We start from the raw sequence: 27219 nt of genomic DNA, 5'->3' as shown, positions 1-27219 counted from the left end.
TGTGCTTTGGTTTCCTTATTATAAAAATGGAGGACCCCATAAAAGTCTTTAGAAAATGAGATTATAACAGTTGAAGGAGAAGATATATGTAAAGCACACTTAACATTCATTCACAAATGGTTGTTATGACAGGAAAGCGCCCCCTGTTGACACATTCAATAGATAAAAATTGGATTCATGAAAAAGAAAACTGAGATCTATATGTAATACTGTTCCTGCAGGAAGAATCATTTAACTGTAACAACAGTTTGTTGTTAGATTTGTCCGTCTAACATTTGGCTTGTTTTGGGTGGCGTGGCCTGATCTGGAGTCTTCATGGGCAGCCCAGCAATGAACATCTTTGTTCTTGAAGACCTTAAGGTGGAGCGAGCCTCATTTCTTCACTTGTTCGCCACTCTCATTTCTTCTCCTACCTGCTTTCTTAGCATCTCCCCACCCCCAAACCTAAATGATTTCTTGATCTTGAGGAGAAATTTAAAATGACAAGGAAAGGGAAGATAAAGGGAAAGCAAAACTGGGAAAGAATCCAGCTTGAAGAACCAGCAGGGCTTTGTGAGATGGGGTGCAGCCTTTCCCATCTGCAGCCCCTCACTCCACTCCACCTGGGGACCCACGGGTTACTTCAGTTTGCTGAAGACACAGCACCTGTCTAAATGTCAAGGACACAGAATAGATGGTACTGCCATTGTTTTTCTGTTTTTGTTTTAATTTTTAAAAAATTATTTTAATTGGATAATAATTACTTTACAATATTGTGATGGTTTTTGCCATACATCATTTTTATTTCTACTGTTCATTTCTTTTTTCTTTTTTCATTGTATTGATATGCTGTTATGTTAATTTATTTTTTTTTTTCATTGTGTCTACTGTATGCATTTAGAACTAGCATAGCCCTGGCACTTTATTCAACTTAGAACATGGAAGATCACTATTTTTAATTCTTTCCCTGATCTTTTTCAGTCCTCAGTGCTGGGTATTCATGGGCCCTCAGAGCATGAGAACCGTTTCCGAATTCACAGTCAAAACTTCACCCCAAACAATAGTAAATGATGCTCTCTCTCTTGCGCCCTCCCTTACGCTCGGCACATGCTCCCTCCAGAGTCCACAACCGCAGCCTCCCTTTGTCCTTGCCAAAGCTGCTTCTTCACTGCCTTTGATTTTCCTTTTTGCTCAGTGCCTCCTGCCACAGTGGGGGAGAGAGAGACAGACAAAGGAGAGAGAGAAGAGGGTAAGTGGAGGAGAAAACCCTGTTGTGACGTACCAAGGACTTTTGCCTAAGATGAAAGTATCAAAGTATGCCAGAGAGAAATGGAAAATGGGGCTTTGAAGTAGGAACATATGTTTCCCTTTAGAAAACTAAAAACTGCAGGGATTATTTCCTTCTATTGTGCTCTTTCCTGCTCCTTGTTTTTAGATGAAGGAAGCACAGACAGAAAGTCAGTATGGGATCCATCTCGCACTATTTGAGGCACTCGATTTCTTTTCTAATATGTGGAAAATTTTAAATCTCAAAATGGGCCTGGAGCTAAGATTGTAGGAAAAGCAGCTTCACAGTCACCTGCGGTCCTGGACTTGATGATTCTTCTGGCTCCTACCTGGATTCCCTCCCTCCTTCCAGCCTTGCTGCCCTTCAAGGGGCAAATCAAGCTACTCCCCTGCTTACAACCCTCAGATGTGTCAGAGGCATGGTCCTCTCAGAGGCCCACAGAACCCCCTGTGACCCTCCCCGCCCCTCTGATATCACCCACTGGTCTCCTTGCTATTCTGATCAGGCTTGGGACGCACTGCACTCCCGTCTCAGGGCCGTTGCATGTGCTCTCATCTCTGGTATGCTTTTCCTCCAAATGACAGGTCTGGTCCCTCGTATGGGTCCGTCTTTACTCAGATTGCACCTTCTTAGTGGTGCTTTCCCCCCAGTTACCTTTTTTGAAATTGCACCTCCCTCCAGCACTCTCTTATCCCTTCTCCTTAGCAGTTAAGAGGTTATCCGGGCATTGAAAGTGATTTGATTTTTGTTTTTCCTCTTTGGACGTCAGGAGAGATTTCCTTATTTAAGGAAATCTTAAGTAAGGCCTCTTTGGCCTCCACTCTGAAATTATTACCTCCTAGGAGTTTTTCTCCTTTTTTTTATTTATTTAAACATTTTCTTTTGTATCACTGATTAACAATGTTGTAATAGTTTCAGGTGAGCAGTGAAGCGATTCAGCCATACCTAAATACATGTGTGGTAATCTAATTCCAATTTAAGCATCAGTATTGGAGTAGAGATATTATGCTATTCACATGAACTCATAGTTCAAGTTTAAAAGTAAAATGCACACACACACATATATATATATGTTAAAAGTAAAATGAATACACACACACATACTTTTTGTTTCGGAAGTCTTTTCTAGGATCCTTCTCACTTATTCTGCATCCCAGTGTTCACGTGAGACCCGTTTGTAATCACTTCTCATCCATCCTACAGGGTGGACTCAGTGCCCAAGCTTTTGTTCGTGTGGAACTGGAGGATATAAATGATAATGAACCTGTGTTTCACCCATTAACCTATGTGACGAGCCTTAGTGGCCAGGCGCAGCTGGGCACCGAAGTCATCAACGTTCTTGCCACAGACAGGGATTCCGGAATGTATGGAACAGTGGCCTATGAGCTCGTCCCCGGAGACCTGTCATCCTTTTTCACCATCGACTCCACCTCAGGTATGTGAGCTTGGAATCAATAGCTTCTGCGTAAGAACCAGAAAATGAGTTGAAATGATTTTTTCCTTGGCAGGGGTGTTGCAGAACTCACATCACCTTCCAGAAGGCAAGTTGAGAAGAGCCAGGATTTGCTGTTAGGCTGGGACTGGATCTGAGCCTCAGCTCTGCCTCTTCCTGGTCTTATGGCCTTCAGTGGCCTGACTCCTTACCTTAGGAGCACTAGTAAATCCTATGTTGCAAAGTTTCTGTGAGGATTAAAAGTGGTAAATTATAAAAGATACTGGTTAGTAGTATTTATTTTGCAAATGTCCCCTGTTTGTATGATCATCTAAGGATAACTTGCATCCTTTCAATGTATGAATAACCCTAGTCATGCAAAAAGCATTGTACTGACATCCAAAGAAATGCCTTTCTGGTGCTATGTCTGGCCTTCCCTCAATCTCTTCAGGTCTTAGTTTCAATGCTTCTGAAATGATACCTAACGATCCTTTTAAGTCTCTTATGTGGTAATTGTGTATCTGCTGAAGAAATCCAGTGGGTAAACTGAATCTTTCAGAAGTAATCAATATTTAAGAGGTTACCTCCTTTCCCTATTGGTTTGTTGTTAACAGAAATGTTTGAAGTGTTTGGCTATAAGAAAATATAAAATTTTAGTGTATAATATTACATTATAATCCTATAGGGATGTTGCAGATATTCTGGTCTTAATAATGAGACTTCAAAAAAAAATTTTCTGTTGTATTTCTTCTTTAAAAATTTTTTATTTTATTTATTGTAATAAGGACACTTAACCTGAAATCTTCCATTTTTCAGTGTACAGTACATTATCGTTTGACTTCCCTGGTGATTCAGTGGTAAAGAATCTGCCTGCCAGTGCAGGAGATGTGGGTTCCATACCAAATCTAGGAAGATCCCCTGGAGAAGGAAATGGTGACTCATCCCAGTTTTATTGCCTGGGAAATCTCATGGACAGAGGAGCCTGGCAGGCTACAGTCCATGGGGTCACAAAGAGTCAGACATGACTTAGAGACTGAATAGCAACCTTATCATTGACCAGAGGTACAATGTTGCATAGGAGATCTCTAGGGTTTACTCATCTTGTTTCACTGAAACTTTATGATCCTTCATTAGCACCTTTCATTTCTCTCCCTTCACTGATCCCTGGAAACCATCTTTCCACTCTTTGATTTGATGAACTTGACTATTTTGGATACTTCATAGAGTGAAATATGTAATAACTGTTCTTCTATGGATGGCTTATTTTGCTTAACTTTATGTCCTCCAGGTTTGTCCATATTTTCCTATGTTTCAGAAATTCCTTCTTTTTTCAAGACTGAGTAATATTACATTGTATGTACATGCCACATCTTGTTTATCCATCCATCTGTTGATAGACATGAAGTTGTGTCTACAACTTGGTGATTGTGAATAGTGCTTCAGAACATGTGGGGATGCAGACATCTCTAGATTTCATTTTTTTCTGAAACACTTTCTCTGAGCATGGGTGAAATGTGTTTCTATTGTGACGCTAATACTGATGTGAGGTGCTACATTGGGTTTTTTCTGCATATGTCATACTGGATCTTTACAACACCCTTTGTAATGACTGTATTCATTAGCAACAAACGATAACTGAGACAGGGAATCTGATCAACCAAGTAGATCTTCCCTCTTAACTAGCCCCATTAGCTAAAAAGTTATTGCATCTTGCCTGGAAAGTGTACTTCTAGTGTGTATGACTGACCAGGGGATTAGTTGTTTACCATGGCAGTCTTTATAAGACAAAACTTTCCTTGCTCAAGATAATCCACTGACATGGTCCTTTTAGCATTTCAAAGATCAGACAAAAATACTTTTTTTAGGAAATTAGTCTCTGCTTATCTTGACTTTTTCAAAATTCGTCTATACTGAGGACCTTAACTACTTGTCAAATTGTCAGGCCCTCCAGAGCACTAACATTGCCAAAAATATATAGGTTAGCCAGTAATCAGGACACATGATCTAAAAGCACCTAGCAGATTGTTTTAAAAGATAGCAACACACTCATCCTCTAGTTTCCCGTGGACAATCTTGAAGAATGATCTGTACTGTATTGTGTTTTCAGGAGATATTTCTGTTGTTGTGCTGGCTTCGACAGCCACAGGCTTCCACTCCTGGCACGGGCATTAGACAAATGCCATTGTTAATCAGGGAGAACACTTTAAGTGGTTATTATCTAAGGGAGTATCTTGGTATTTTTTTAAAGCAAAGACCAACTTTGTAATGGAAGGGGCCTTGGGATATTATTGTTGGCATTTCGATGCTGGTGAATTTAGGATGAAGACATTCTCAGTCTGACAGGGCTGAGAATGTGGTTGCACCTAATCACAACTCATGAGAAATTTGTGGGACCTGCTAATGCTTTACTGTAACCTTTAGAAGAGAATGAAACAGCATCATGACTAATTGTGGAACGAAGTTGCCTGGTGAACAGGTAGCCTCCAATTTGAACAGCTGAGTTCCAGTTCATCTGTTGGTTGACTTCAACTACAGACACATTTTCTATTTTGTACATAATAGTTAGGCCTCCAGGCCCTGCCATAAAAACCGGTTTAAATGCTGATGTTCTCAAAGAATGGAACAAGGAGCTGTACTGGAATATGGTTTTCATCTCCTAGATCTGTGCCTTTGTTGAACCTGTAAAAGGCTGGACTTTCTTACTTCCATTTTAAAGGCCTGTCTCTACAGAGCCTGCCAGTAGAAACACGATCTCAGGAAATCGCCTCTATCAGTAAATATATATGGAGTAAATTAATAAATGACATTAGAAATAATTGAAAAATGATTTAAATTATTACAGCCTCTTAAGAAATTGCAGAGCAGTGTCATTGATAACAGAGCATACCTTTATTTAAAATCCTCTTTCCCCATTGCAGAATCCCAGGATCTGAGGGCCTACCCCCACTTTTCTCCAGCACTCTCTCAAATTCCCTCTGCAGCATAACTATGCCAGCTCTTTTCTAGTTATATAATCTAAGTACACACACATGCATGTGGTTGTACATATGTATAGCAGAGGAGAAGACTGAGAATTGATAGCTGATTTATACATTGTCACTTCTTCCTGAAATACTCTGAAATTCTCTCTTAGAGACATTAATTCATTTACTCACTGGTTCCTTTGTGCTTTCATTTTGAGGCTTCCTCTATCAGATATACTATTTTATAAGCTTATGTAGGCTCCAGTTTTCCTGAAGACAAGAGATTTTCCATTATCTGTTTGTGCCATAACCAGGACTCATGCATTAAAAATAGAGTTCTTGAACTTACTGTGTTTAGCTGGGAAGAAACATGTTTTAGAGCAGGGGGTGTGTAGACGTCCTATTGTTTCCTCTTGTGTGTTTATCTTCCTGTTTTGTTTCTGCTTTTCTAAGTGTGTTGTTGGTTCAAAGAACATTTTTTTAGAATGTGTCTCAGCACCAGGAGAGAGATTGACTTGAGCCTTCATTGCTCTTATTCTTAGTTAGTGGTTTCCTTTGATGTGGGTACAAGGCAGACCACACTGTTTTGAGTTTTAAAAGGAGGAAACACAAGAAACTTACTTATTAATAGCCCTTTTCATGTATTTTTAATCCTGTTTTATGAACTATTGGTCTATTTTTTTCCTACATTGTCCGAAGTAGTCTTTTTAATAATGTAAAAAGAACAATTTTTAGCTTTTGTGCTGATTCTATTTATTTAGTGATTTTACTCTGCAACAGGCGTTACTTATAATTCAGATTATTTTAAGGTGGCAGATTTCAAGCATTTGTGTGAGTCCTTTATTGTTGCCCGGTTATCTCTTTTGCCAGGGCTACCTATGGTTACATTTCTGTGATTTATCTCTTTTTATGCTAATGGTATAAGAAAAAGTCAAAAGTTCTGAAAAGAAAGACAGAAAATGGAAGCAGCTTCATTGTTTCCACAGATATTGTTTCAATGTCTATTATGGACTAAGCACTGCTCTCAGTGTTTGGAATACATCAGTGAACAAGACAGATAAAGATTCCTGCTCAGTCTCATAGATCTGACAACAAAAGCTCTCATTGTTTCACCTATTGTCTGTTCTGGGTTTAGTAGTGGTGTACACAAAATCCAAATTTAACACGACAAAAGGACAAGTAATTAAAAGGGCAACCGAGGGAGTTAAACAGCCAAACGAGGCCCGCACTGCCTCCCGGGTTAGTTGTGATCACCCCCTTTGGGCAGGGCGTGCGCACTGTAACAGGAATGAATAGCAATGTCGCACCAGGACAGTTTTCCTTTATTTCAAGGGCAGATTCTTTTCTAGAAAAGTGCTAGTTTTATGCTCAGATTTCATACCTTGTAATGATTCTCATAATTCTACATGATTGTCACTTTCCTACAATCAGAGTGTTCTGATATATAGTTAACAAATTAATACCACACCTTATTTCTAAAGCATGTGAGTCTGCTCATGCCAAAATAAAAACCAAGATGACTTTCTTTAATTTGCAAGACAGACTAAAATGAATCACAAGCACCTAATCAGTGTATATCACTTTCATGGGAAACAGAAGCATGTAGAAAGTTTTCTCATCAGTTTTTCCAGTTAAAGATCACAGACTTGGAGAGGGAAGGAGCCTTATGGTTCCGCTCCCTTCTTCAGTAAGGAAGAAACTGAGGCAGGAAGAAATGCGGTGACTTCCCTAGAGGCACACAGCTGGTCCGTGGCATACCTGGGCTTGAGCTCCATCCTGGACCTGTGATCTGCTGCTGCACTGCTCTGTATCAGACAATGCTTTTTGCCATCTCTTCCATATATCGCTCATTTGAGCTTTCCATTAGCATATTAGGTAAGCAAGGCAGTTTTTATGCCCATCCACAAATTAAGAGACTGGAGACCCTAAGAGTCTTAGTGATTTGCTCAAGGCAATAGTAGTAAACCTGACACATTTTGACTTCTCAAATTTCCATTTTGAAGCTCTTTCCATGATTATGGCTTTGAAAACCAGAAAAAAAAAAAAACTAAAGACAAAGCTAAGATAAATATGCATTACATTGATTCAAGTAGATAAGATATAAAAACATTCTCTCATTGTGACTTTATATCAATAAGAAATTGATATTGATATCTTATAGTTTTTGAGCTATCTCTGTTTTTGAGAAAATTACACTTACAGACTACATGTTTGGTGATGGTCAGGATTTTGTGCTTGTTTTTGTTCATAACTATCCCATAGCTTACAGTTTTAGTAATGACCCACAGATTATTGTCTAACTACAAAGTACCACTATGGCAAAGAGTATGCCATCTTTTCCAGGAGGTTTGATTCTAAAAATAAGTATTGCTTAATTAGTAGGAAAACATGATTCTATCTGTTTATTAGATTTTATTTAATAGAAATCTTTAAGTCCTTTTATTAGTCTATCAGTTAAAAAATTAATCTCAGCAGTTTCCTCTATTTAAATAACAAGAGCATAAACAAATAATATTACAGATTATAATTAGTATGTATAAATCTAAGCACTCAGCAATTAAAACATAAAATGACTAGTGCTCTATAAATGAATCAGTATCTATTTTTTAAAGTTAAAGTTGATCCCCAAAATAGTAATTAATAATTTATGTGTCATGAGAAAGAGAGCTATATAACCACTGTACTTTAAAGTGTTAAAATATAATGTCATAAATTTTAAGCTGGCAAATATACAGGTAAAGAGAGCTACTAATGTTACTTACTGTTTTATTGTTTATTATATGTAAATATGCAATCCCATGGATGTAGCCCTCCAGACTCCTCTGTCCATGGAATTCTCCAGGCAAGAATACTGGAGTGGGTAGCCATTCCCTTCTCCAGGGGAATCTTCCTGACCCAGGGATTGAACCTGGGTCTCCTGCATTGCAGGCAGATTCTTTACCATCTGAGTCACCAGGGAAGCCATATATATGTATTCTGTATACCCCTATGTATATATTATATAATTAATACATATATATATTATAGAGCTACATTTTCTGGCTCCTCAGCTCTTAGTTGAATGTTGAATTCAAGTAAATGAGTTTTCTAGCTCTTCTTTATACCTGAATATTTTTAAAAGTGAATATTTTGAAATATTCAACATGTAGAAGGACAAATTTAATCTTAATACCTCTTCTAAGTGATGACTATTCATTCAAAGAAATGTATAGCTTCTTCCTGGTCTCTGGTAGAAATTGTTTCACTACCCAAGTTGGCATTGAAAGCCTAAAAAGTAGTCATTGGCTCAGAAGAAGCCTAGTAAAATTCATATATATATATGAACATATATATATATATATATATATATATATATAGTCACAGAATAGACCTTGTCTAAATATAGAAAGACAGATTTGGTTATCTCACTCCCCTACCTAAATCTTTCAGTGACTTCCCATGGCTCTTTGGCCAAAAGCCAACCCTTGTTATGGTCTCCCAGGCTCTTCATGACCTGCCCTGCTTTCCCTGTGGCCTCAGCTCCAATAATTCTCCTTAATCTTTGTGCTCACTCCTTACACCAGCTGCCATTTTTCTCTCCCTCCTCCTTCTCCTTGCTCCTTCACCTGCTTTCCCTGAGCGCACGTGCTTCCCTCCTTGGGCGCGTCACATGTTCTCCCTTCTGCCCAGAACACTGGATGGCTCTCTCCCCTCTTCTGTCCCCACACACGGATCCTCACCTGGCTAATGGCCCAACTCATCCTTCAGAGCTCACGTTATAAGTCACCTTTTCATGGAGGCGTTTTTCTGATGATCTCCCCAAGCATGTTAAAACAGGTACCCCGTTGATATTCTAGCACAGCTTCTCTTTATATTATAATTGCACATTTTGTGAATATTTGCTTGTCTGTGCCCCACCAACACTGTCTGTTCTGTTCCTGGCTCCCTTTCTGGTTACTAGCTCAGTTCTGGGAGGTAGATGGTACAAAGCATGTGGTTGTCAAATAAAAAAGAGAAACTGAGATGGAATTGTTGCCACAAAAAAGCTTGTAGTCCAATTGAACTGACAATAATAGTCCTTATAATACACAGGGATGATATTGGTGGGTACCAGAGAAGGGAGGGGTAGGGCAGGTGAAAGGGGTCCAAAGGTACAAACTTAAATTTATAAGATAAATAAATTCTGGGGATATAACGTACGGCATGGTGACTATAGTTAACAGTATTATATTGCATATTTGACAATTGCTAAGAGTGTAGATCATAAAAGTTCTTATCACAAGAAAAAAGTTTATTAATGTAAATATGTATGTGATGGTTGCTGATAATCCTGATAATCATTTCACAATGCATATATATATATATACACACACATCAAATCACTAATTTGTACATCTAAAGCTAATACAATATATATGGTCAATTATGTCTCAATAAATAAATGTAAAAAATCATGTTATGAAAGTACATTTATTTTTAAAGTTTAATACTGGAAATTAAATAGATAGTACACACCACAGTACAAAAATCTATGGAAACATATGTGGAAATATAGAAAGAAAACACATGTAGAAGAAAACCAAAGAGTTAATAATTTCATCCTGAATGTCATATATTGAGGCCACACACAGTAGGGTAGTGTTTGACCATAAGAAGCTCAAAACTCTCTGGCTTCTTAGTTTTACCAGATGGTATTCCATACTTGAATTATTTTATCTTAAGGCTTGTGTTAGGCGAGTTCTTTCTGCTGCTGCCTCGAACTGAATGCCCGTTGTCAGTTCAGAGTGAGAACTGTGACTGTCGCAGGAATGGAGCTCTTGAGGCTCTGCACTCAGGCACACTGTGGGGAAAGTCAGATCAACCTGGGAAACTGCAAACAGCACTGTTTTTTTTTTTTTTTTTCATTTATTTTTATTATTTGGAGGTTAATTACTTCACAACATTGCAGTGGGTTTTGTCATACATTGACATGAATCAGCCATGGAGTTACATGTATTCCCTGTCCCAATCCCCCCTCCCACCTCCCTCTCCACCCAATTCCTCTGGGTCCTCCCAGTGCACCAGGCTGCATCCCACCTGGGCTGGTGATCTGTTTCACTATAGATAATATACATGGTGTTCTCTCGAGACATCCCACCCTCACCTTCTCCTACAGAGTCCAAAAGTCTGTTCTGTACATCTGTGTCTCTTTTTCTGTTTTGCATATAGGGTTATCATTACCATCTTCCTAAATTCCATATATATGTGTTAGTATGCTGTATTGGTCTTTATCTTTCTGACTTACTTCACTCTGTATAATGGGCTCCAGTTTCATCCATCTCATTAGAACTGATTCAAATGAATTCTTTTTAATGACAGCACTGGTTTTTAAAGAAGGGGATGCATAATGTCAATAGGCAGTGGTACCATATTAAAACAGCCTGGCGGGTCTTCTCCATCGTAAGGATGTCCTTGCGGGTAGAACAAAGCCGTGGAGGCCTGCTGACTCGCTGCGCCCTGCTCTGCCCCGCTGCCCGTCAGGAGGGAAACACCTGAAGCCTGTCCTCGCTGGCCTTCTACCGCCTGATCTGGGTGTGTGCCGACAGTCACCTCTCTTTCTCCTACTTTACTGGGCTTGTTGGCTACCCTCTGGTTCAGCATATTTTAGAGATACATCTCAGATACAATCAGGTGTGTCTCTCACCTGAAGCATTCTCTAGAGCAGGAATGACAGACAGTGGAATAAAGGAGGGATTCCCGCGGTGGGGCTGAGTGCTTACTGGCGTCTCCTGGGGTGGGCTCTGCGGTGGAGACAGCTGGGCAGGGTTCAGTCCCGCCAGCAGAGGCCGGGGCTAGCAGTCTGAGCTGTGCCTGCTTTCCAGGAGGTGAGGAAGCAGTGCGTCTGCAGAGGGACGTAGTTGTGTCTATTATGGCAGCCTCGGATTAGAAAATGGAAGCTTTCCCTGCAGAGGCCATCAAAGCACTATAATGGAAAGTGGTTTTTAAACAGCTGCCCAGGCGGGAGAGAACTGACGCTCCAACCTCACGTTGGTGGCGGTCCAGTGAGAATGCTTTTGCTGCTCTCCTATCCCCTCCTTTCCCTAGATGCACCTAGATGCTTCAGAAGCTCACGTTAGCAAGATGAGGAAGAGGAGGAGAGTTCGGTGAGGAAAGAAAGAAGCTGACAACTTCTGACCTGTAGCACCTGCCTTACCTAAACTTTTTTTTCCCCTTAAATTACAGCTGTTTATTTATCTTTAATTTTATTGGAGTATAGCTGATAATCCCTGGTGGTTCAGATGGTAAAGAATTTGCCTGCAATGTGGGAGACCTGAGTTCAGTCCCTGAGTCAGGAAGATCCCTGAGAAGGGAATGGCATCCCTCCCCAGTATTCTTGCCTGGAGAGTTCCATGGACAGCGGGGCCTGGAGGGCTACAGTCCAGGGGGTTGCAAAGAGTTGGACAACTAAGACTTTCACTTGCATAGCTCATTTATGTTGTTTAGTCGCTGTCATGTCCGACGCTTTTGCGACCCTATGGGCTGTAGTCTGCCAGGCTCCTCTGTCTGTGGCATTTTCCAGTCCAGTATACTGGATGGGTATCCATTCCCTCCTCCAGCGGCTTTCCTGCACCCAGGGACTGAACGCATGTCTCCTGCATCGACAGTCAGATTCATTACCACTGAGCCAACGGGGAAGCCACGTGGTTGATTTAGAGTGTTGTGTTAGTTTCAGGTACAGCAGAGTCATCCAGTTACACATATATCCATTCATTGTCAGATTCTTTCCCCACCTGAACTCAATTAGAATTTTGATTATTCTGTGGACATTTATACTCTATTAAATTGAGACTGTTCTGTGACTTAATGTAACAAAAAGAATTTTAATTGGTTGCTAGTGATTGTGGAGGTGTCAGGAACTTCCTGAATTTTCACATTATGTCAGGAGAAAAATAGTTAGCCATACAAAATAAATTAAAACAGAAAAGAATAAAAGCACTCTATGGTTGCATCCCAAGAACTGTGCTTTGCTATCATACTTGTTACATATATTTATGACAACACGAGATGGTGGTGTCTGAGTTGGAGAGATGGGCTTCATGATGATCCAGGGCTACACTGAGTGGGTGTGGTTTAATGAAGGAATTTTAAATCATGACAAAGAAGTTTGAATATAGGAAATACACAAGATGAGGGTTTTGAGCATCAGTGTATCATGATGATATTTAAGAAAAATTTCCCTGGAAATAGTGTGCTGGTTGGATTAAGGACCAGATAATTTGAACAGGGAGTATATATATTAATTAACAGAAAATATGTAATAATATGTAATTATTATGTAATATGTAATATTACATAATATGTAATAATATGTAAATATATATGTAATAATAACATGCTACTATTGTTATCCAGGGATAGCATAATAAAATTTGTACTGAGGAGATAGTAATAAAAATAGAAAGGAACTAATCTGAGAATATTTTAAGAGGAAAATGATATAGAGATGGTGATTAATTTGATTTATTAATGAAAGAGGATAAGTCATGTACAATTCTTTAGTTTTAACTGAATGATAGATGGTCCAACTGATGTCAAATTGACAAATACCCCAGAGGAAGTGCCACCTAGAAGGAGGTATAGAACTTAATTCAGGTGAGAGGACATGGGGAGATACTACAGCAAAGTAACTCTGAAGTCATGAAACATAAGAATATTTTGATGGAAATAATAGATAGCTGTGGCCTTCAAACCTTAGAACACGTGAGAATTACTGGTAGAGATCTTCAGAAATTCAATTCCAGCATCCTTTCTCACTTCTATAACATTTCTTTTTTGCTGTTTTTCAGTCACTGAGTCATGTCTCTGCAAGCCCATGGACTGTGGCAGCCAGGCTTCCCTGTCCCTCACCATCTCCCTGAGCTCGCTCTGATTCATGTCCTTTGAGTTGGTGATACTATCTAACCGTCTAATCCTCTGCCGCCCTCTTCTCCTTTTGCCTTCAGTCTTCTCCGGTGTCTCAGTCTTTTCCAGTGAGTCAGCTCTTCTCATCAGGTGGCCATAGTATTGGAGCTTCAGCTTCAGCATCAGTCCTTCCATGAATATTCAGGGTTGATTTCCTTTAGGATTGACTGGTTTGGTCTTTTTGCTGTCCAAGGGACCCTCAAGAGTTTTCTTTAGCACCACAATTTGAAAGCATCAATTCTTTAGCACTCAGCCTTCTTTATGGTCCAACTCTCACATCTGTACATGACTACTGGAAAAACCATAACTTTGACTATGGATTTTTGTCAGCAAAGTAATTACTTGACTTTTAAATATGCTGTCTAGGTTTGTCATAGCCTTCCTTGCAAGGAGCAAGAATCTTTTAATTTTAATAACCTTTATAGACATCAGGATATCTAGGTAAGAGCCTGAAAATCTTTTTTTTGTTTACAAGTAATCTAGATGATTTTGATGCAGGTGGCCCAGGACACCCTTTGAGATCTTTCAGAGACTATAAGAAGAACCTATTATGAAGGCAGAGAAATGCTTAGAACTCTAAGCAGTAGGAAGGACTGTGGATCAAATCCCCAAAATTGTTAGGAAAGGCAAAAATAAGATTATAGCATAACCAGAGCTAGGGGTTCTGGCCCAAGAGCAAGGGGCTGGCATGGATCAGATAGACTGTAAAAGGCAAGGGGCGTGAAGGTGGAGGCAACATATAGTCATCTATCTTTCACTCACATCCTGCCTGTATCTTTTTGTTTCAGTTGTGTTTCTTATAAACAGCATATGGTTGGGTAATTTCTCTCATAACTAGAGCATTTTGTCCATTTTGAAGTCTTTCCCAGTCCAAATTTGCTGTTAGTAATGAATCTCACTCATATTAACATATTTCCTCATGTGTTGTGTGATTTTCTATTGTGGCTTGAATCTTTATCTGAGAGAATTCTTTTAACCCCAGGGATGAAGTTGGGTTCCTCTGAAAAGCATCTGTGTTTCCCCTTGCCTAAGAACCTTCAGTTCAGTGCAGTCCAGTCGCTCAACCATGTCCGACTGTTTGCGACCCCATGAATCGCAGCACGCCAGGCCTCCCTGTCCATCACCAACTCCCGGAGTTTACTCAGACTCATGACCATCGAGTCGGTGATACCATCCAGCCATCTCATCCTCTGTCGTCCCCTTCTCTCCCAGCCCAATCCCTCCCAGCATCAGGGTCTTTTCAAATGAGTCAGCTCTTCGCATCAGGTGGCCAAAGTGTTGGAGTTTCAGCTTCAGCATCAGTCCTTCCAATGAACACCCAGGACTGATCTCCTTTAGTATGGACTGGTTGAATCTCCTTGCAGTCCGAGGGACTCTCAAGAGTTTTCTCCAACACCACAGTTCAAAAGCATCAATTCTTCAGCACTCAGCTTTCTTTATAGTCCAACTCTCACATCCATACATGACCACTGGAAAAACCATAGTCTTAACTAGGCGGACCTTTGTTGGCAAAGTAATGTCTCTGCTTTTTAATATACTGTCTAGGTTGGTCATAACTTTCCTTCCAAGGAGTAAGCATCTTTTAATTTCATGGCTGCAGTCAACATCTGCAGTGATTTTGGAGCTCAAAAAAATAAAAGTCAGCCACTGTTTCCCCATCTATTTCCCATGAAGTGTTGGGACCAGATACCATGATCTTAGTTTTCTGAATGTTGAGCTTTAAGCCAACATTTTCACTCTTCTTTCACTTTCATCAAGAGGCTTTTTAGTTCCTTTTCACTCTCTGCCGTAAGAGTGGTGTCATCTGCATATCTCAGGTTACTGATATTTCTCCCGACAATCTTGATTCCAGCTAGTGTTTCTTCCAGCCCAGCGTTTCTCATGATGTACTCTGCAGAGAAGTTAAATAAGCAGGGTGACAATATATAGCCTTGACGTACTCCTTTTCCTATTCGGAACCAGTCTGTTGTTCCATGTCCAGTTCTAACTGTTGCTTCCTGACCAGCATACAGATTTCTCAAGAAGCTAAGCACCCTAGGGAAGGATAAATCTATATTGTTTTCAACTATATTCTTGACTTGAAAATTTTCACATCATCCTTTATTGTGAATTCAGGCTAAAAACTACTGTGAAGGTTGGCTTATGTTTATGAATTCTCAAAGGACATTTTTACTCCTCTGTTTCGAACATCAGGTTTCAAGTTGCTAATTTTCACTCGGCAGGCAGGGGTTTATTTCTAGCTCCCTCTTACATGGAAAGCTTTGTGGATCTAAGTTTACTGGAAGAACTCCTGTGAAACACTTCCTCTCCAACCTGCTCTCATCCCCAAAGGCCCTGGTCTTATCTTCTGCCTCCTGAGTTCCACAAAGTCATTAAAATAAAAGTTCAAGGACACTGGGATTTGGTAAATACTCTGAAGGCCAAAGCTGAATTCATGCTGTAGTCACTCTAGGTGCCTCACTTCATATTTTACTGTTTTTATTGCCAATTTTTTGTTGTATTTTAAAGGATATATTTGATGCATTTTTATATTTCTTGCAGTACTTGCTTTCAGGGAGGAGGTGGTCAGTGTATTTAGTATCAAGACAGTGTTCCCTTTAGTAATTCTTTTAGTGATGATTTGTAAGAGGTAAATTATCTATCTGTCTTGGTCTTATTTTATGCTTGTGATAATTATTAATTTTATGTGTCAACTTGACTAGGCTATGGTACCTAGTTTTTGATCAAACACCAGTCTAGATGTTGCTGTGAAGGAGTTTTTAAGATGTGATTAACACTTAACTCAGTAATATTTAGGTAAAGCAAAGAATGTTCCATAATATGAGTGGCCCTCATCTTATCAGTTGAAGACCTTCAAAGAGAAGACTGATGTACCCCCAGGAAGAAGGAATTGTACCTTTAGACTGCGTTCCAACTCAAGACTGTGACATCGACTCCTGCAAGAATTTCTAACCTGCTGGCCAGACCTGAATTCCAGATTTGCCAACCTGCACATGAACCAGTTCCTTAAATCTGTCTGATCTCTCGACCTCTATTCCTTCTTCCACTCATTTCCTGTCTTCTCTCCCCCATCGCTGTCTCTCTCTCTATCATTTCCACTATTTTTGTTTCTCTGAAGAATTCTGACTGATCCAGTATTCATACTTTAAAACAGCTTATTTGAGTAGAAAATTTTGGATAGGCAGTTGTTTTCCTCCATGACTTTCACAATATTGCTTTATCCTCTGACCTCTGTCATTGCCATTGAGAAGTCATAGAATTATTCCATTGTGGGTTCTCAGTCTTTCTTCTCTTGCTGCTGCTGTAAGATTTTCTTTGTCTCTCTTTATTAAAAAATGTCACTTATGTATATAATTATCGGTGTCTCCTTTTCCCATATATGAGAATGCGTTCCCTTCAGAAGCGCCCATCAGTTGCACTGACCTTGCAGGGTCCCCTGGGGTGGCGAGTACAACCCTCACTGTGACGTCTCAAAGGCAATCTAAGTGCCTGCTGGCCTTGCCCTTGAAATTTTGAACACCAGCTGTGAGTCACTCTCTCAGGCACTTGAATATCAGCTGCAAGGAGGTGCCCTGGGCACTGGGTGCCATCCAAGCACACCACCCCAGAGCTCTTCGTCTCTGTCCTTGCAACCCCAGAAAAGCCCACTGCTTCGCGCAGTGCTGCTCATTCTCCCCTTCTTACGGCTTCAGCTTCTCATACGTGTGTGGTCAGGCTTGCCTGCTGGCTCAGACGGTAAAGAATCTGCCTGCAATGCAAGAGACCCAGGTCCGATCCCTGGATCCAGGGGAAGATCCCCTGGAGAAGGGAATGGCAATGCACTCCAGTATTGTCGCCTGGAGAATTCCATGGATAGAGGAGCCTGGCAGGCTACAGTCTGTGGGGTTGCAAACAGTCAGACACAACGGAACGACCAACACTCACTTCACACAGGTGTCGTTGGTTCTTTTAATTGTATCGTCTCTAACATTCTCAGTGTGGTTTCTGCTTCCCTGATTGGTTCCTGACTGATACAAGCACCCGTCATTTATTTAAATACACAGAAGAAGACATGAAGATGTGAGCATGCACATCTACTAATACGTGATCCAGCGGTTCTCAGGTCTCTGTCAGACTGTTCTGTCTCAGTCAGCAGAGTCATGCACATTCAGACAAGTGTATTTATCAGCTGTGTTGCCTTTTGAGTAGTTGTTCTTAATATAGTATCATGCTTTTGTTTAATGAAAATTTTTGAAAAATCTTAGAAATCCTAAAATTTGGGGCTTTTGAAAACAGTTAATACAAGAACTGGACATTTTCAGAGAGTAACTAACTGTGTCTGAGATTGCTGGGTGATTATCATCATCCTAATTTAGAGATGAGGAGGGTAAAACGATGATAGATTTATCTGACTAATCTGTGGGCATTCACGGAAGTCAGTGCAATTTGTGATAGTATGGAGACAGTACTTGGCACTTGGTATTGATGAAAAGATTTCCTGTTCATGTAAAACTGACCATCCCATCATTGCAGAGGAGTTTTGAGTAGATTAATATTTATATATTTCATATATACCTATATATAATTTTGTATATATATATATACACAAGTTTGTGTAAGTATATATAGATTTGTATGTATCTATGTATACACACATATATAAGTGTATGTGTATGTGTGAATGTCAACTATCTTAATGCAGACACCCTAGAGCAAAGGTCATACTTCTGAGATGTCTGTGAAATGAGACCTGAAGTTTTAAGATAATGGGCATCTTCTTTTAAGAACCTTTTGAAAAATTAAAACTAGAAATATTTACCTTGTATGATCAGGCTCTTTTACAGTGTTATTTGTTTTAAGAGGCTTGAAAAATGTTTTCTCAACAAGGCCCTTCCCTTTGGGAAGTGGGTGTCCTGCCACTGCCCAGCAGCGAGTCCATTTCTGTGAATGGCTGCGGTATGTGAGGCGCCTGCCTGCCAGTGCGGCAGATGTAAGAGATGTGGGTTTGATACCCGGTCGGGAAGATCCCCTGGAGTGGGAGATGGCAGCCCACTCGTTTCCTTCCCTGAGAACCCCATAGACAGCCCACAGGGTGCAAAGCGCTGGACGCGACTGAAGCGACTTAGTGGGCATGCAAGCCAAGCCCTCGCTGTGAGAGCTGACATCGCGCAGTGCCTTAGCTGCCAGGCCTAACTAGGTCACTTCATGCATTTAGCTGTTGACCAGTGGGTGCATGTTTCTTAAGTGAGAAGCTTCTTGACAAAGTTGTAATTGTACAGCTGTCTGTATTTGCCACAGTGTCTCTTTTCTCTTCTCTTTTCCTTTCCTTCAAATTTGTTGAGAATCTGTAATATAACAAATGAGACTGACATTTATCAGTGAAATTTTGTTAAAAAACAAGAAAATTAATTTTGTCACATGGAATAACGTTCTGTGTGGCACAAGCATAAACTAATAAAAACCAGAGATAACTTGTGTGTTCTTTTGGGTCCCCACTGTCAAACCATTGAGACTTCTAATCCCATTATCAAATTATCTCAATTTAAAATACCAGTTTTGGAATTTGGGGATGAGGCCCCTTGAACACTAGATTACTCTCACTGGAGGTAATGTTTTCAACTAGCAGAGTGAATATAGTACAGATATTTATTTTATTACATTTCCCAATTTACCATATGTTGTTGGGACACATTTTGCTAGTAATTTGGGCATTATTTTTGTTTATATCTGGGAATCACATGTTCAAACACTTTTATATAGGTAATTTCTACAGGGCATGTTTATCTCAATCTCAGGGATTCATTTAATTGAATACAGCTCTCCTAAACATCTTCATTTGCTAGTTCTAATGTTTCCATTCTTGTACATCCTTGAAGCTTTTTGCAGAATACGAATCTTATTTTTTGAAAAGACTTTATCACAGTTATTTTAAAATGCATGTTTTAATGTCCAGTGTAGAGCTTCATTATGTATACAAGTATACAAGCTCTAAACAGAGGTCGTTCAATGTTTTGTAATAAGCACATATTTTTATGACTATCTTATATATACACACATATATAAAATTTCTGCTTACAAACTTAATTGCCTTAGCTTGGGCTCAGTCAGTGTTAGTCACTCAGTCGTGTCTTTGTGACCCCAGGGACTGTAGCCCACCAGGCCCCTCCGTCCATGGAATTTTCCAGGCAAGAATCCTGGAGTGGGTTGCCATTTCCTCAAGGGGCTCTTCCTGACCCAGGGATCAAACCCAGTCTCCTGCATTGCAGGCAGATTCTTTACTGTCCGTACCTCCAGGGAAGCCCTAGCTTGGGCTACTGTCACAAAACACCACGGACTGGCTGTTTTGAGCAACAGATGTTAACTTCTCACAGTTCTAGAAGTTGGGAGTCTGAGACCAAGTTCCTGGCTGGCTTAGCTCCTGGGGAGGGCTCTTGTGTCTCACACGATGGAGAGAGAGAGCGCTCTCTGGCGTCTTCTCCTGTAAGGACACTAATCCTGTAGTATCAGGAATCCACCCTGATGACCTCATTTAACCTTAATTACTTCTTTGCTCCAAATACGGCTATGCTGGGGGTTAGACCTTCAACATATTGAAGATGGATACGATTCAGTCCACAGCACATATGCTCTTTAAAGCTATGGTAACGTAAGAAGTATAAAGTGAGTTGTCCTGTAATCTCAACCCATGTAGATGGGCTCTCTTTATAGTTGTTCAGATCTTTCCATATTTTCCAGTGTGCATATTTATTTGCATGTGTGTGTGCATGCAAAGTATACATGTTAGTGTTTATGATTATAGTTTACATATTATTCTGTAATCTAACATTCTCATTTAACACTTCCTGAATGTTTTACAGTAGAAATACACTGTATACTTATACAGTTTAAATGTTTTAGTACTAAATTTTTTTTAAACATACTGAATTATATATAGATTCATTTTTACAACTCATTTTTTATATAAAGTATACAATGTAATGGAGAAGGAAATGGCAACCCACTCCAGTATTCTTGCCTGGAAACTGCCATGAACAGAGGAGCCTGGTGGGCTACAGTTCATGGGGCACAAAAGAGCTGGACATGACTAAGCAACTAAGCAACTACAGTAGCATGTAAAATCTTCTTAAATGAAGACATGTATCTTTCCTTTATTCATTTTGGGTGTTGTAGAGTATTCTTACTATATTGTGTTAATATACTACAATAGACTTAAACATTTATTATTTTCTTGATGGATATTAAAGTCATTTGCAATATTGCAAAGGACTTCCTATTTCAGAGCCCTTAAGTAAGTACAGGGTAGATTTCTAGGTTTTGAATAAGAACAATTTACTGTTAGATAAATATTGCCAAAGTGTCTTTTGGACAGTGTATGTTGATATCACATCCTTTATTAATCTGGCAAAATATTACCTAAAAGTTTTAGCCAACATTAGAGGTGAAAATAGGAGGCAGTTGTTTTAAATTTTGTATTTCTGTTATTTTTAAAGAGTTTGAGCATTATCATATTTGTTTATGCTTTATTCTTTCTTATAAGAATTATCTTATTCTTTCTTATAAGAATTATCTGCCCTTATTCACCTTAACTTTTGGTTTATTTGTATCTTTTCATCTTAGTTATAGATCTCTGCCTTATTATGTATATTAAATTGCTTTTTATGTGTTTTCAAAATGTTGTCTTTTGATTTTTAAACCGTGAGTAAATAATGAATAAGTGAATGAATGATAAGAAAGGCAAACACCGTTAACTGGAGTGTGAGGTAGTTATTACACTCCCATGTGTAAAGCAGATAGCTGATGCGAAGCAGCTCTCTAGCACAGGGAGCCCAGCCTGGTGCTCCGTGATAGCCTAGAGGGGTGGGATGGGGGTGCATGGAGGGAGGCTCGAGAGGGAAGGGATATATATTAATATATAGTTATGGCAGTTGTTTGGCAGAAACCAATGCAGCATTGTAGAGAAATTATCCTCCAATTAAAGAAGTTAAGTACACTGTGGCGCGTGTGTTATGGACACTTGTACTCAGGCCGCTGCGGGATCCTGGAGGAGCGGTCTCTGAAGCAGGGTGGGAGGTAGAAGATCCCTATGCCACATGAACCTAGAGCTGGGCTCTAAAATGTGAGTAGAAATCACTGCCAGAGAAGTTATTCCAGGGAGGGGGTGCAGCAATCCAAATAGAAAAGAAGATCTATTCTGGAAATTAGATACAGTTCTCTGTGCCAAGCACAAGATCCTGTACAGTGAGAGAGGGGAGACAGAGCCACAGAGATGGAATAGTACTAATTGAGCAGCATGCTTATCACAAAAAGGCACTTAAACTTTCCCTGAAAACTGGGAGAAGCACTGATAAGTCAAGATTTGGATTTAGGAAGACTATTCTAATATAAATATGAAAAATAATGTGGAAGGAATCTAAAAGCAGGTAGACCAGCTTGTGGTCTATTTGAGGCAGGCATTAATCTTTTCATTGTCATAATGGAAATGACACCACCTGTGTGGAAAATAAAAGCCTTTACATGTCCGATAATTAAAATTGAGTTAATTCCAGAAGACTATATACCCAGAGAATGGGGGATAATTGGGTTAGAGAGATTTTTCATTTTCTTCTGTAGACAGATACTTTTGCATTATTGAGTTTTATTTTTTAATCAAGCATAGACTTTTCTAAGAAGAAAGTTTGAAGCTAATCAATAACAGAAATATTGAGTGTTTTTGTGGACCAGCAAATCAGTATGAACCCCAGTTTTAACATGACTGCACATGTGGGTGTGCTAATATTTGGTTGCATTCCTATTTTATAAGTATTCCAGTAAAAAATGCTTCTGCTCTTCTTTGTTATCGTCAGATGGCATCTGGAACCTGGTGTTCCCAGATCAATGTGGAGAATGTTCAGGAGAAAGGAACTGCAAGTGAAATGACATCCACTCATATCAGATAAGAAAATGGAGATGCTGTGCCTGGCACAGGTCTGATGGGATATTTAGCTTTGGTTATTGATGATGTGTTTGCCAAGGAGAAACAAGACAAATTCACTGAATCTCTAATGAACATCGGAAAGAGAAATTGGAGTTACAATAGGGCAGATTTGACTTAAAAAAAAGAAAGAAGTTGAATGGGTGTCAGTTTTTTTTTTTAATGCCTGGAAAACAAACATTTCTGATATTTTTGCCAGCTTCTCATAAACTGGCAAAATTGCAGTAGTCAGGCCTTCATTTAATCAATGCTTAAAGCCAGTTGTGTTGTGATAGACTCCATACAGTTCAGCCACATTTATTTATATATAAATGCATCTAATATTTTATGTGTGTGTTTCTCTTTTTGTTAAATGCAACTGACATTTTCATTTCTTAAACTGGTTATGCTAGACCTCGTTTTGTGTTTGCATATTAACACACCAATAGATGGTATTGGCAATAAAAAATGATTGGTTTTCTCAGCATTACTGGATCTCTCCTCAACTTAACCGTTTACATCTTCTTTTCTTACAAGCACTCTGTGTATAAGCCTAAATTATCCTCATCCTTCTGTCAGGTCGGTTTATTTTTCTTCCTTGATTCTTGCCTCATTGCAACAAAGATTTGGAATGACAGTCTAAAGGGTTTAAAACAACAGACAAGTTATAGTTCAGTTCACCTCAAGCAGATAGACCTTTCATTAGACAGACATTCTCAAGATATGGGAGAAGGCCGACCTCAAAGGAGTCTTCTTTTTCCCTGCTACTGCTAAGTCACTTCAGTCGTGTCTGACTCTGTGCGACCCCATCCCTGGGATTCTCCAGGCAAGAACACTGGAGGGGGTTGCCATTTCCTTCTCCAATGCATAAAAGTGAAAAGTGAAAGTGAAGTCGCTCAGTCATATCTGACTCTTCGAGACCCTATGGACTGCAGCCTACGAGGCTCCTCCGTCCGTGGGATTTTTCCAGGCAAGAGTACTGGAGTGGGGTGCCATTGCCTTCTCCGCTAGCTACCCCTTTTTTTATACACCATATGTCCTCGTTTTGGTTATGCTTTGTGCAAAATAGGGCTTGTACCCACTACCAGTCAATGAAAGGGCATGCAAATGGACATACACTCAAAGCCAATTGACAATTGCAAGTTATGTAACAGCAGGCTGTGTTGTTCCTATCTTCCCATAATTCAGTCTATTGTTATAATCAGATGTAGAATATTTGTGAACCCTTAATGGGCCCCTAGTTGCCTGTGGTTACTTGGAAAAGCCCCTGTGGTAAGTTTGTATTCACTGTGTGTCTAGGGCATATGTGCAGGAGTTGGAAAAGTCTCTGTGGTTAATTTTGTAGCATATCTGTGAGCTCTCTTGGGTATGTCTGAGATGGGTTTTAGAGATAAGCTGGCATCCCTTTCGGCCAGGCAACCCCTCATTGCTCATGCCTAACTTCCTACCTAACAGTTGTAATGTTTCTTGAAGGTTTCTTACCCACAGCCATTAATATTTTATTCTCTCACTAACAAAGAAAATGGAGTTCCCTGAAAAAGAGCTGCCCTCTGGTCTTGCTATGGCAGATAACCCAGAAGATAAGACTTCATCTTCATCTGTGGCTTTAAGGTCTGGTGCCTGGGCAGATGGTGATTACCCAACAACCTGGCATTAGCCTAGACCACACTGGGTCATGAAATGCACTCTGCTTGGCCCCCCTCCCAGGCTGCTTATGATAAAGGCAACAGTTTATGTTTTTTCCTGCTTAACTGATATATTTTCAAGATGAGTTAAAGTTTAAGCCTGAGGAAATATTGCTTACTTGGTGGAATTTGGACCATCATTTTGCAAATATTCTCAAGTTCTTTGATTGGAAAGTGGATGTATTAGGGTTCTCCAGAGAAATGGAGCCAATAGGACATATATAAATATGAAGATGTGTATGTGTGTGTGTGCATATATATATATATATGGAATTTATTGAAGGAATTGGGCCTGTGATTATAGAGATTACAGAGATTAACAGACCCCAGATCTGCAGGTGAGTTGATAAACTCAAGACCAACAGAACCCATGGTGTAGTTCAAGGCTGTAGGCTGGTAGGCTCTAGACTCAGGAAGAGCCAAGATGTCTCAATTCAGTTCAAAAGGAAAGGAAAATAGCCACTGTGCCGAGCTGAAGGTAGTTAGGCAAGAGGGATCTCCTCTCTTTGGGGGGACAGCCCTTTTGTTCTAGTCAGACCTTCATATGACTGGATAAGGCCCATGCACAGCAGGGAGGCCAATCTGCTTGACTCAGTCACACCCAAAAATACCCTCACAGAAATACGCAGCATAATGTTTCACTGAATACTGAGCATACCATGGCCCGCTCAAGTAGCAACCATCACAGTAGCATTAACAGATCAGGTGTTAACATTGCTTGTGCATATTTATTGCATGTTATCTGCCTTTTAATTCTCTGTTCTCCTATCAGGGATTATTTACTTAGCATCAACTGTTAGTCATTTGGAATCCACCACACTTTTGCTGATGGTCTGTGCTCGAGATGGTGGTGGGCTCACATCTGTCACTAATGCTGAAGTCACCATACACATTCTCCAGACGACTCTGGCACCTGCTGAATTTGAAAGGCCTAAGTACACTTTCTCTGTTTATGAAGATGTGCCTGAAGATAGTCCCGTGGGAACAGTGAAAGCTAAAGAGCCCTTGAGTAAGTACTTAAGTCTTATGCTACATTGAAATCCATTATTGGAACATGTTCTGATCATAGCAAACCCCTTCTTTCAATAACACAAGAAATGACTGTACACATGGGTATCGCCAGATGGTCAGTACTGAAATCAGATTGATTATATTCTTTGGAACTGAATATGGAGAAGTTCTATATAGGCAGTTAAAACAAGACCAGAAGCTGACTGTAGCTCAGATCATGAGCTCCTTATTGCAAAATCCAGACTTAAATTGAAGAAATTAGGGAAAACAACTAGGCTATTCAGGTATGACCTAAATCATACCTAAATCAGGTATGACCTTATGATTATACAGTGGAAGAGACAAATAGATTCAAGGGATTAGATCTGATAGACAGAGTGCCTAAAGAACTATGGATGGAGGTTTGTAACACTGTATAGGAGACAGTGATCAATACCATCCTCAAGAAAAAGAAATGCAAAAAGACAAAATGGTTGTCTGAGGAGGCCTTACAAATAGCTGGGAAAAGAAGCGAAGTGAAAGGCAAAGGAGGAAAGGAAAGGTATATCCATCTGAATGCAGAGTCCAAAGAATAGCAAAGAAAGATAAGAAAGCCTAAGTGAACAATGCAGAGAAATAGAGAAAAACAATAAAGTGGGAAAGACTAGAGATCTCTTCAAGAAAATTAGGGATACCAAGGGAATCTTTCATGCAAAGATGGGCTCAATAAAGGACAGAAATGGTATGGATCTAACAGAAGCAGAAGCTATTAAGAAGAGGTGGCAAGAATACACAGAACAACTATTCAAAAAGATCTTAATGACCCAGATAACCACAATGGTGTGATCACTCACTGAAAGCCAGACATCCTGGAATGCGAAGTCAAGTGGGCCTTAGGAAACATCACTATGAACAAAGACAGTGGAGATGACAGAATTCCAGTTGAGCTATTTGAAATCCTAAGAGATGGTGCTATGAAAATGCTGCACACAATATGCCAGCAAATTTGGAAAACTCAGCAGTGACCACAGGACTGGAAAAATGTCAGTTTTCATTCCAATCTCAAAGAAAGGCAATACCAAAGAATGTTCAAACTACTGCACAATTGCACTCATTTCACATGCTAGCAAGGTAATGCTCAAAATCCTCCAAGCTAGGTTTCAACAGTACATGAACTGAGAATTTCCACATGTACAAGCTGGATTTAGAAAAGGCAGAGGAACCAGTGATCAAGTTGCCAATATTGTGGGATCATAGAAAAAGCAAGAGAATTCCAGAAAAACATCTACTTCTTCTACATTGACTACACTAAAATCTTGACTGTATGGATCACAACAAACTGGAAAATTCTTAAACAGATAGAAAAATGACATCTTACCTGCCTCCTGAGAAATCTGTATGCAGGTCTAGAAGCAACAGTTAGAACCAGACATGGAACAATAGACTGGTTCAAAATTGGAAAAGGAGTATGTCAAAGCTGTATATTGTCACCCTGCTTATTTAACTTCTATGCAGAGTACATCATGCGAAATGCTGGGCTGGTTAAAGCATAAGCTGGAATCAAGATTGCTGGGGGAAATTTAATAAGCTCAGATATGCAGTTGATACCACCCTTGGCAGAAAGCAGAGAGGAACTAAAGAGCCTCTCCATAAAGGTGAAAGAGGAGAGTGAAAAAGCTGATTTAAAACTAAACATTCAAAAAACGAAGATCATGGCATCTGGTCCCATCATGTCATGGCAAATAGATGGGGAAACAATGGAAACAGTGACAGATTTTATTTCTTGGGCTCCAAAATCACTGTGAATGGTGACTACAGCCCTGAAATTAAAAGGCCCTTGCTCCTTGGAAGAAAAACTGTGACAGCCCTAGACAGCATATTAGAAAGCAGAGACATTACTTTTCCGACAAAGATCTGTATAGTCAAGGCTATGGCTTTTCCAGTAGTCATATGTGGATGTGAGAGTTAGACCATAAAGAATGCTAATCACCAAAGAATTGGTGCTTTTGAACTGTGGTGTTGGAGAAGGGCCT

The 27219-nt window shown here is 39.8% G+C and overlaps 1 protein-coding gene across 1 annotated transcript in view; it reads left to right on the top strand.

Moving 5' to 3' along the window:
• The window catches only part of LOC136145497 (protocadherin-23-like), a gene marked incomplete at its 5' end in the record, with an annotated part of 197197 nt that overhangs the window by 155575 nt on the left and 14403 nt on the right, over positions 1 to 27219 (top strand). The window contains 2 exons of the mRNA XM_065903806.1: positions 2471 to 2702; positions 24969 to 25205. Of these exons, the coding sequence (XP_065759878.1) occupies positions 2471 to 2702; positions 24969 to 25205 (469 nt within the window). The remainder of the gene's footprint in view (positions 1 to 2470; positions 2703 to 24968; positions 25206 to 27219) is intronic.

This window comes from Muntiacus reevesi, chromosome 13 (assembly GCF_963930625.1).
Source record: "Muntiacus reevesi chromosome 13, mMunRee1.1, whole genome shotgun sequence".
NCBI classification, from domain to species: Eukaryota; Metazoa; Chordata; class Mammalia; order Artiodactyla; family Cervidae; genus Muntiacus; species Muntiacus reevesi.
Note: the sequence above shows the minus strand (reverse complement) of the source record. Positions and strands in the feature narration are given on the sequence as shown.